Here is a 12,416-nt window from a genome sequence, read left to right on the forward strand (position 1 = left end):
TTGATCCATTTTTATCGTCCATGTTTCACTTCCATACATGACTACACTCCATAAAAATACTTTCAGAAAATACTTCCTGAAACATAAATATACACTCGATGATAACAAATTTCTCTTCTTCAGAAAAGCTTTGCTCGTCATTGTGAGCCTACATTTTATACCCTCTCTACTTCGACCATCATCAGTTATTTTGTTCTCCAAATAGCAAAACTCACCTACTACTTTCAGTGTCTCATTTCCTAAACTAATTCCCTTAGCCTTCCATTATCTTCGGTACCTAAGAAGTAGTAACTGTAATGTGGAAAATGGTATGGAGACAATTTGAGTAAATAAAACTACTATGAACTATTAAAATCATTATGCCATTAACCCTACTAGTGGTGCTGCCACCATTAATAATAATAACAATAACAAAATATAGAGTAATGACAGTGCTACACATAAATACTTGATATACAGTAAAAGATTGACGAAGGGCAACAGACAAATTCCATATTTCTACATTTACTAAGGAAACGTTTGCCACGGTACTCTACTGCAGGGTGTTAAGTATATGTAATAGGTTCCCATGTATGTGATGTGCTCGAAGACATCTTAGGCAATAGAATCGAATACGTGTCCTCGACGGCGAGTGTTCATAGTGTATAAGGGTACCATCAGATGTGCCCCAGGGAAGTGTGATAGGACCGCTGTTACTTTCTCTTCACGTAAATGATCTGACGGACACGATTGGCAGCTGTCTGTGGTTTTTGCTAATCATGCTGTGATGTATGGATGGAGTCCAACTTTAGTGACTGGAGGAGGATACAACATGACATAGACAAAATTCCTGGTTGGTGGAATGAATGGCAGTTATCTCTACATGTATAAGATTGTATGTTAATGCAGGTGATTAGCAACGAAAAGTCCGTAGTATTCGGTTATAGCATTAGTAGTTTCCTTGTTGACACAGTCACATGGTTTAATTATCTGGTCATGACGTTGCAAAGCAATATGAAGTGGGACAATAATCTGACGATTGTGGCAAATGGAGAATTTTAGGAAAGGGTGGCTCATCTGTAAAGGAGACCGCACCTAGGGTGCTGGTGCGACCTGTTCTTCAATCCTGCTCTAGTGTATGGGATCTGAACCAGGTCAGACGAAAGGAAGACATCGTAGTAATTGACAGGCGTGTTGCTGGACGTGTTAACGCAAGATTCTAACAACATGCAAGTATTGCAGAGATGGTTCAGGAACCAAAATGGAGATCCTTGGACGGAAGGTACAGTTCCCTGCTGAGATAATTTAGGGAGTCGGCATCTGAATCTGACAGCAGAGTGATTCCACTGCTGCGAAGAAAAGATAGGTGAAATTGTGGCTCCCAAGGAGGTATATAGAAAGTCGTTTTCCCTTCTCTCAGTTTGAGAGTGGAGTGGGAAAGGAAATGACCTTTAGTGGTGCAGGATACTCGCCACCACGCACTGTACGGTGACGTGCGCAATATGCATGTAGAAGTCGAAGTGGAAAAGAGTTTACAGTACTACAAAACAGATGTTTTGTGATACAGCCAGTTCTGTGGAGAAGACGTTTGACGACTCTACACCAGCTGAGAGTAGTTGGCTATATGGAAGATGTGGTTGAAATGAAGGATATACTGGGGTACCGACTGAGCACATGAACAGTGAAGTCATTATTGCTGCTTCAGTAGACATGTTATTACATGCCTTGTGAAGATGAAGACGTTATTCTGTTCTCTAATAGAATGCGGGAGATTACTTCAGAGCTGGGTTCAAGCTACTGAAAAGGACTTAGAGAAAGTAGCTGAGCTATGGAGTGAGAAAGAAAAAAATTAGCTCTGATAGGAACGTGATTTTCCGCCACTTTGTTCAGGCGAGAACGTTAAGGTCGGGAAGAGATACGAAAGACAGTGTACATTGTAAGACAGTAGAGGAGACAGATTGCGTGATCTCTGCGCTTTTGGGCACACAGTCAGGATAGCTGTGCGTATGATGGTGAAATATGAGCAAAGAGTTAAATGTCATAGACATGACGAACACAGGCATTCATAGCTCATTCAAGGTGCTGTACTCTCCCATGAAAAAGACCTTGCACGATGACATCACAGTACTCAATAACAGGAAGTAGGAGTGGTAGTACCAATATTGTTTTCACATCAAGAGGGAAAAGCTCTTTGTGTTTTTGTAGGGTATGGAAAGTTGCTGATGCCTTCTTGCGCACTGCAGTTGTATGTGCGGTCCAATTTAGACTTTCTTCTTTTACTACTCCTAGTCTCTTTGCTGAGGGAGAGGAGTTGATATTTATCCTATTTAGGAATAATGATAGTAGGGATTTTCGTAATTTAGGGCTAACGACTGTCTCCGACAAAGCGTCGTGGTCGTCTCCGGTTCCTGTCGTTTGGGACCTAGTTACGTCCACCGGTCGGTCGTACGTAGCGCTAGATGCCTGTGAGTGATACACCATTCCATGTCGGCACGTTGGACTCTTCGCGTCAATACACCGAGAAGTAGTACAACTAGGTTCACGGTTTGTTAATGGGCACGTCCTAAGAATGTTGCCACTCTGTCACGTTTCCACTTCGTTCGGTCTTCCTGTGCTGATTTCGTACTACCTACTGTGGCATATGCACCAATTCACGGTCATGACTTACGATAGTGACGGAGTATCATATAAACTCCAAGCTGCAGTTTAATATCACGTTGACGCTCCAAAACAACCACTGTTCTCTGTTAATTGGATGAGAAACATTTTGTCCGGTAACGTTGCAAATATAAGTAATATCGGATTAGTTTTCGCTAGCCTCGTACATAAGAGATATAGGTCAGATTTTGAGATCATATACGTTGAGTACAAGAAGTGCGGAAGGGTTTGACGTCTCGTTCGAGACGGAGTACTACCTCGCTCAAAGGGAAATATACCACCCTTTGCCTTATGCGATTTAGAGAAATAACAGAAAACTTGAAAAAGTTTTAACCACTGAGCTCCGAAAATGGTGTTCGTATTGCCAACCACTGTACCATTCCCGCGATACTACAAGATGATGTACGCCTAAAACCAGTTTCACGAAACGAACCTGTATCAAAGAGCTTGGGATTTAGACTCATATGAAGAAAGAAAGTCAGATTTTATTCGGAGGATGCTCTGGAAACTAATCAAGCACTTTCCTCGAAAGTGTCAACACAACAACTGATAAATCTTCTCTATTTAAGCTATTACAAATTCTTACGCTATCGTGTTCTTTTATATATAACAGGGCGCCCAGTATCTCTTTTGTAAAAAGTGTCGGACCTGGTGGTCTGGAGGAAAAGTGCGCGGCAGAGGATGTAAATCGCGCATGATACGAATCCCTGTCGGACCTTGGGTTAACGTAGCCATACTACTTGATAAAGTCTCACCCAACTGCAGCAGTTACTCCATCAGTAAATTATGGATCCATTTCAATGCACGTCTCAGGAATTCCTACGTTTCCTTGGTTTAACTTAAATTTATCCATGTCATGCGGATATTATTTCAGGGCTGCGACTGTTTCGTCAGATATTTGTGAAATAATGGTATACTGCAAGAAACACTTGTTACTAATATTTAAAAAGCACGACGTGTTTCGGCAACATGCTGCAATTATTAGGTGCATTTACAGTTACATTTACATTGTAATTAATTTGAAATGAGGTTCTGTGCCAATGAGGCTATGCGACGAGAAAGACGCTTGATCGATAAGCTCCCTTAATTTTACTTCATGGGTTATCTGTGTATCTATGCGAGTTATGCACCAGAGGCAATGGAATATCGGGTCCAGAAATTAATCCGTGGTTGAAAGAGTCATGACTGACCACCAAGAGCTGATGATAAAAATTTATTTTTACACGAACAATTTTTGTTCACAGGTCATCAACAGGTATCATAAAGTATTTACAACATGACACGAGGCGGGATAAAATTAATTGTGACAAGTAAAATAACATCCACTATTCCTCACTGTTCTCTAATACTAATGCAGATTACATCGTGAACAGTAAAAACGTACCATACCTAGCTCCCCTTCAAGTTACCTGAACAGTCAGGTTACAACGTTACGAGAGGAGGGACTCTACATATTTATGGCTGCCAACCTGATTATTATTTCAGTTATTAGATTTTATTATTAGCCACGAATACCATTGAGGAATATATCTAATTTCACGCATATTTAAGAATCGCAAGGTCCCTGAAGAGAATTGGGTAATATATTTGGTTAGCGTATGAATATTCGATAATATTTTCGCTACACGCTTGTGTACCACAAATACTGCCTTGACCTTAGGTTTACTGGCCTATAAAATTTTAAGAGGACGTAACTGACTAAAAATATGTACACAATACTAGCTACCCATTCTGAAGGTAAGCAAAGTGAGGAAGATTTCTAAGTGTAAAGCAGGCAAAATGTTGGCTTTAGGTCAGTTATACATGTGCTGGTGCCACATCTGTCTGTTATGCACAAGGCTGCCTAGAAATTTCATAGACGAAATTTTATTTACTGAGCACAAAGAGATATTTATTTGTTTGTATATCTATGTAAGTTTTAATGTGTCTGGAGCTGAAAGTTTGTGAGTTAAGGTTTATCCAGGTAATCAGTTGTGAGCCAGCTCCTAGATCACCATCACGGTCTGGTATGGATGCGTTTCAGCCCTTATGCAGTACACTATTAATAAACGTAACAGTTTTTGAGGAGTTCTCCAATGCCTTTCTCATATTATAAACGTAGGTTAATGTCAGGGCTAGATCAAGCATCCAAAATCGCGTCCCTTCGTTTTTCCATGATTTCCCTAAATCGCCTCTGCAAATGCGCGGATGGTTCCTTTGAAAGAGCATGGCCGATTTCCTTTCCCAGCCTTCCCTAAACCGAGCTCCAGCTCCATCTCTAACGACCTCGTTGTCGAGTGAACGTTAAACATTAATCTCCTCCTCTCACCGTTTTTAATCCTTCCCCTCTCAGAATTTAGTTTCTTTCATACGATATCACTGGTCAATGTACCATCGCTGTTTGCTGAAATGTAGCTCTATTAATGCCACCAAAACAACTTTAACGTCAAAATACTTTGCTTCATTGGTAGAATTTTATGATCTAAAGAGAGAACAGGGAGCCCTAAAAGTCTGTTAAAACTAAGCGCAAAATCCACTGCAAGATCGAAAAGTAAGAGGCTTCATCTACGCTTGGAGATTGCAATGAACATTAAACTTTAGTACAAATTGGAATATGCTGGATGATACCTTAGAGTTATTTTGAAGCGTCTCTCATATAGTTTCAAACTGATACAAATAACGAGCAACTGATTAAGGTCGATAACTGACTTACTCCAGGAAACTTGAATAGCTTTTGTTCCAGATCTATATACACTCCTGGAAATGGAAAAAAGAACACATTGACACCGGTGTGTCAGACCCACCATACTTGCTCCGGACACTGCGAGAGGGCTGTACAAGCAATGATCACACGCACGGCACAGCGGACACACCAGGAACCGAATGGCGCTAGCTGCGCAGCATTTGTGCACCGCCGCCGTCAGTGTCAGCCAGTTTGCCGTGGCATACGGAGCTCCATCGCAGTCTTTAACACTGGTAGCATGCCGCGACAGCGTGGACGTGAGCCATATGTGCAGTTGACGGACACTGTTGCTCCTGGGGTATCGGCGAGGACCATTCGCAACCGTCTCCATGAAGCTGGGCTACGGTCCCGCACACCGTTAGGCCCTCTTCCGCTCACGCCCCAACATCGTGCAGCCCGCCTCCAGTGGTGTCGCGACAGGCGTGAATGGAGAGACGAATGGAGACGTGTCGTCTTCAGCGATGAGAGTCGCTTCTGCCTTGGTGCCAATGATGGTCGTATGCGTGTTTGGCGCCGTGCAGGTGAGCGCCACAATCAGGACTGCATACGACCGAGGCACACAGGGCCAACACCCGGCACCATGGTGTGGGGAGCGATCTCCTACACTGGCCGTACACCTCTGGTGATCGTCGAGGGGACACTGAATAGTGCACGGTACATCCAAAACGTCATCGAACCCATCGTTCTACCATTCCTAGACCGGCAAGGGAACTTGCTGTTCCAACAGGACAATGCACGTCCGCATGTATCCCGTGCCACCCAACGTGCTCTAGAAGGTGTAAGTCAATTACCCTGGCCAGCAAGATCTCCGGATCTGTCCCCCATTGAGCATGTTTGGAACCGGATGAAGCGTCGTCTCACGCGGTCTACACGTCCAGCACGAACGCTGGCCCAACTGAGGCGCCAGGTGGAAATGGCATGGCAAGCCGTTCCACAGGACTACATCCAGCATCTCTACGATCGTCTCCATGGGAGAATAGCAGCTTGCATTGCTGCGAAAGGTGGATATACACTGTACTAGTGCCGACATTGTGCATGCTCTGTTGCCTGTATCTATGTGCCTGTGGTTCTGTCAGTGTGATCATGTGATGTATCTGACCCCAGGAATGTGTCAATAAAGTTTCCCCTTCCTGGGACAATGAATTCACGGAGTTCTTATTTCAATTTCCAGGAGTGTATTTCGCATTAAAAGTTTATCTGCATGATACCGAATATGTACTGACAGCAGCATGTTAGTAGAAATAAAATTCTGAGTCACTTAATCTCGTATATACATATCAGTGAATGAATTCAAAATACGTTTTCCGCTCTATACTTTGCACTCAAGCTACATTTTCGTACCGTTACCTGAAATAGAGATGATGTGATAACTACAGTGGCACAATGAGATCAGTGAGAGAGTGCTTCGATAATGTACATCATGACATGGAAAATATGGCGAACTGTTTTTCACTTATTACGTAACTTTCACTAGTTGGCACATCAGACTTGGTATACCACTGCAGACACTGTAGAATGTCAAAAGACCACAGCATATGTAACTGAATAAAGTGAAATCGATTTATTTTCATTAATATGCAATTTGTCAAATTATAGTAACGCTTAATACCTTTATCTTGACCCACTTAAAATCTCCGAAACGGAGAAGATTTTTCTTCACATTTAATGGAAAATAGATAAACTGCTTCTTACACATTTCATAATATTGTGGAAAAGTTAGTTATTTTTTAAATTGTTTACCCCTTGCAACAAATCTGCTCGGATTAAATTAATACAGATGGTGGTAAAATCCCGAAAACCTGTTTCTTTCGAGAGTTTCTTTTGATTGCAATAACAACTTACGGTTGTTGTGACACCGCCCGTCAGCTAGCATTTACGTTATTTAAAACCTGTAGAGAAGTCATGAAGTTGATGGGTTTGCTTCCAAGTAGCAGCTGTTCGGGAAGTACCGCGCTCGGTACCTAGTAGGAACCGAAATGTGGAGTGTCACGTACGGTCACTCCCGTAGGCGATGTTGTGCTGTTGTGGATAGCTTGATAACATGCAGTATCTTCCAGCGGTCCTGAAAACGTAATGTTTTTCTTTCCATGAACAGTACGAGACTGGAATAGAAGAGAGAACCGATAGATGTACTCAAAGTACCCTTCGCCACACACCGTCAGGTGGCTTGCGGAGTATGGATGTAGATGTAGATGTAATGTTTTGACAGTGGTGAAGAAAGTTTCAGTTACACAGTATACGTAAAAGCGACATGTTCAATCTTTTGTTCGTAATTTCCTTGAATATTACATTCGAACGTCAAGATGAAAGCTTAGTTTTCCCCGTACATTGTCACCACTGTCAGGGCTCTCCGGCATATGAATAGCACTCCCGAGTTGGACGTAACTGGGAAGTCGTGTACTATAGGTAATCTTATAGGTCTTCTAATTAAATTACAAAGATGAAAATTTGTGGATATTCTCAAAGCTTCACAAACAAGTACGTTAAAGTACCGCGGTTTTGAAAGGAAAGCTGGAAGAAAAATCAGTCCCGTCGACGAAAAACTCGTTAAGACTGGAACATAAGCTTCAATTGGGCAAGGATGGAAGTAACCCAGTCGTGCCGCCTTCAGAAGATCTTGCCCAGAATTTACCTTAAACCATGTAGAGAACCGCGGAACTCACAATCCCCCATATATGAATGCCGATTCGAACTCCAATATTCACAAAGTGTCCAGGAATTACATCACTGCACCATCTTCACAGTGTCACATGCAGTTTTATAAACAGAATCTGCCTCAGCAGATGGCAACAATGAGGTGTGTGCTTAGTGTCTCTTTCATTGTCCTTTCAGAGCTTTTTCTCTGGTAATACATAAAACAATGGAAAAAAGAACTGAACTGTAGAAAGAAGGAAAAACTAACACTAAGGGAGACACGAAGAATATGTTCTATTAAGCTAAGCTAATCTATCTTGGTTGAAGTGACTAAATTATCTTTGTCTATTGAACGGCAAAGTGCGAAGAAAGGGTAAAGATGTTTGTGGCTACAGTATTATATCAAAGCAGATGGTGTTAGCCGAACCTATCCCATAGAAACAGAATTTTAAATGTGAAAGCACTTCTGAGAACGTACAGATGTCCAATGAAACCCATGAAATGAAGTATGACGATAAAAATTATAGCTTTTTATAAAGTAATGGATATTTTTCTCGAATCACTAAAATTAATATCATCTAAAAAATCATACCCATAATTAACTGTATGTGTAATAAATATCTATGTAAAGCACACATGCGCCTTACCAGTTTGAAGAAGGACACGCTGGGAAGTTCTTCTTGTTTTTTCTCTGGTTCCGTGAACTCACTGAAACAAAACATTAGAAAGAAAAATTCTGTGCTGAGTAATCGTGTTTCATGTAAAACTGAACTGCTGAAAGTGGCTCTAATAACACTATAACGCTGTTAAGAGTGGTGGTCAACAAATAGGAATACAAATTATACATTCAGGTAAGATGTAGAAAAACAGCGGAATTGGCGAACTTTGGTAAATATTAAAAAGTGTAGTGTATATACAACTTATGGCGCCAAGAACTTAATTGCAGTTTAATCTTTATAATGAAGGGAATTTATGTACGAAAAAATAAGGGCGAGAAGTGGTAGATATTTGTGTAGTTTACTTACACTTCGAGTGGATCATTCTTTTTGCTATCTTCGTCCAGATGCTTGACCCTCACTACTTGAATTGGCTCAGGCTCGCTTTCCTTGACCTTCATTCTTCCTTTAGCTGTAGAAATCTGCAAAGAAACTATATGTGAATGGTGTGTGCAACAGACTAAACATAAATGCAGTGTAGTCACGTATGAAGTTCTTACATGTCAGTTACGTAAATTTCAAATATTCATCAATGTCCTGAGAAATGAATTTTCCTTTGTTTGATACGCAACAAAGCAGTGTTCAATAAGTAGCCAATAAACACTTCGAATATGGAAACATTAAACGTGCGCTAAACAGATGGTTTGACGTTCTGCTGTACTGCAGAGATAGAATTGAGAATAGTCATTTATTAGTGAACTGTGACAATTCTTAAACGGTGTTTGTCATCTTTCCAGAACAGGCATCAACTATTTTTATTCATTTCACTGAATCAAAGGCTTTCAATAACCTGCACTGCATATTCATCCTTTTACAATATCGTACCTTACTACTTTCACTTTTATTATGTTAAATAGTGCTCATATATTTCTCTTTATCTTAAATTTATTACTGAAATGTTAAGATTTTCTGAGATCCCCATTCTGTGGTGATCCACAGCTCATCTGTATTTTTCCTTAGTAGTTTTCCTTTAGTAACATTCGTCAACGAAATATTGCGGTATCGATCATACTTTTCCAATTTCTTTCGATGTACTGACCACAGTTTTCTTACGATGATGTTATCGAAATACACAGTCATGGAAATAACATTCTTAATTCTCAGACAACATTGGAAAGCAAGAGACTCTTTCTCTACAACCTGATCTGACCCTGAAGTGCAAACATTATTCGAACTATTCGTTACCTTCTCTTGTCAACGTGTTCCTAAAACGAGTAAGTGTGTAACTACCTGGAGGAGAGCATGATATGAGTCACCATGTGGGTCAAGAAACGTACATCATGCTGTAAGGAGCAAGCACGTTGTACATTTGTCTATAGCAATTGTACATAGTCAAATCTACATTTAACATGAGATTCCAAGACAGTAACAAAGGCGAAAATATTGCTGTGTATTGTATACTGTCGCTGCTTCGATCTTGTACGAATTTTGGCTCCATCATTAGAGCTGCATTAAGATTCTGCCAGAGGAACGGAAGTATCTGTACGGCCATGGCCTACGTTATTGGTACAGGTAAGGCGTCATCTTCACTTGACTGAATTTCCTCTCTGTAAATTCCCGAAAATGATTAACATTTGTTGAGGGAATAAGAAAGGAACGCTTATTGTACGCCGCTTTCGGAGAAATCTTGGGTGTGGGATGCTGCAGTCAATTGACGTCCCAGGGAAACGTTTTCTTGATGTAACGCGTAAAACACACGGCATCGGTTCTCAGTATTCCGCACTCAAATTCCTGGGATGTGACGAGAGTGGTAAATACAGCTCTCCTTCGGAAAAAGATGCTCTCAGCCACAGGCACATTTATCTGTAAGTGGTATTATCTAATCTGTAACTTACCCGCATCCTTCTAAAAACTGCTGTCTCACAGAAACGTCTCACTGTTTCCCGTTTACATGTAACGTGTTGAAATGAGGGTTCCCAAATAGCGATTTTTAGGTGGCAGAATTTCATGTAGCATTAGTTTCCAATCGCTAAACGACGACCACAACGATATCTAATCCTTCGCCATAATGGCTGCGCAGTCGCGATATGAGTTGTTATCACAACGAACATCCGGCTGCTCCTCTCATACTCTCGCAGTCGCAGATTCCTCTAAGCGGATAAGTAAGACACTGCATCTGTATTTACGTTGTATTTGTGAAATGAGAAAGTGTATTCGAAACATTTAATGGCGACTTAGAAACGTAAATATGACAAACTTTGCTATTTCTTTATCGGTAATAATGCGCACCTATAAGAGATAAATGAAAGTAATTAGCTCCTCTGGTTGCAAGTAATTCTCATCTTCTTTTTAATATTTAGTGACATGGCAGATTATAGTGATTAGTACTGAATTTAGGAGTGTAGCTCCTGGAGCTCCTGGAAAATGATCGGTATATGAAGCTGTGGACTCATTCCCGTCACAACGGTGCACTTATAGGTGAGTGTACTTGGATGCACTTAATGACTTTTTGCGTATTGTAATAACTGACGTTATCAGTTGGCTTCAAATACTCACACTTTGGATGTTATCTGTGATCGGTACTGAAAGATATTCAGGTTCCCAGTCATAGCTCAACGGACGTGGTAGCTGTCGTTTTGGAAGAATACATAAAAAATGAGCTCCGACAGAATATAGGTCGAGCACGATAGTGCTTTTACTAGACATAATCCCATTTCAGTTGTTGTGCCCGTACCTTTTGCTCTCATTCAACTGACACCACTTGCGTAGGAAGACCTATTTTTAACGCCGTCTCTGTAACTCGATGCACACATCATTTCCAGACGGATAAAAGCGTTAAATGATAGGAAACACTTAAAATCTACGGATGGACGTAAAACCAGACCACGGAGTTGTCGTCTGACATCAAGTTACATCACATTGTGTCACGAACCGTCCCAAGAACGCCACGTGCCGTAATAAGCGTGTGAGCAGCCACGCAAATCCTGAAACAAAGGATGATTCTGAAGTAATTTCAGCGGCCGCGATTATGACAAGAATTAATAATTTTTAAATATGGGGGCGGCCGTAAGAAAGGTTCAGTTTATACTGAGTATTTTCTTGGCCTTAAACCTCGCGCGAACACAGTAATGTTGGACGTTCCAACGGTCGAGGTGCAGTCACGTTAGGAAACCTACACGACGAGAAGGAAGTGGTCAGTTCCGTTGCCCAGCAGGCAACGGCTAGCAGCTTGACCAGTCAGAAATTTCATACCGGATCTACGTTTTTCAACTGCAGGTACACTAGTATGAGGCGCCGACCAGCTAACCAAATCCCTGAGCATCGCCGCTCTCGCCTTTCTGCAAAGTCTGCTTCTTGGAACGACCACAAGCTGCCACCTGGACCGCGACCACGTCTTGTCGATACGTTCGCTTCACCATGCTGCGGTAAAGTTTACCGTTTCCGGATTTCGGGCACAGTCTAGTAACCACGTTCGGATTCGATGCCGTTTCGGTCGTTTAGAGATCGCGAGTATTTATCCGTACTACATTAGAACAGCAGCAGCAGCCATGCGGTAAGGTTCATTGAGGTCCGCCACCACCATTTTGTTGCCGAAACCTAGATCTCATGGTTCAGTATCCTCTCTCCCTGAATTCTTGTCCAGTTAAATATGTGTAGCTAAAGGACCACGCTCTGTCATGTCTTTCTGTGAATGTCTCTACGTCAGTACAAGGAGCCCTTCGTTAAGAGTACGCTGTTCTGTGTAAATACCAGAATATATCTCTTTG

General features: G+C 41.5%; 1 protein-coding gene across 6 annotated transcripts in view; it reads right to left on the bottom strand.

The window, feature by feature from the left end:
• LOC126282052 (ATP-dependent translocase ABCB1-like) overlaps positions 1-12,416 on the bottom strand; it is a 150,111-nt gene that overhangs the window by 120,869 nt on the left and 16,826 nt on the right. For 3 of the 6 annotated variants that reach the window (XM_049981483.1, XM_049981487.1, XM_049981486.1), the window contains exons 2-3: positions 9,019-9,131; positions 8,641-8,701 (exon numbers count right to left, since the gene is read on the bottom strand). In XM_049981483.1, the coding sequence (XP_049837440.1) occupies positions 8,641-8,701; positions 9,019-9,110 (153 nt within the window). In that variant the 5' untranslated portion in view covers positions 9,111-9,131. Of the gene's footprint in view, positions 1-8,640; positions 8,702-9,018; positions 9,132-9,209; positions 9,268-11,205; positions 11,278-11,383; positions 11,440-12,416 lie in introns of those variants that run through there. The other 3 variants (XM_049981485.1, XM_049981488.1, XM_049981484.1) reach the window with 3 other exon arrangements.

The sequence above is a fragment of the Schistocerca gregaria genome, chromosome 7 (assembly GCF_023897955.1).
Source record: "Schistocerca gregaria isolate iqSchGreg1 chromosome 7, iqSchGreg1.2, whole genome shotgun sequence".
NCBI lineage: Eukaryota > Metazoa > Arthropoda > Insecta > Orthoptera > Acrididae > Schistocerca > Schistocerca gregaria.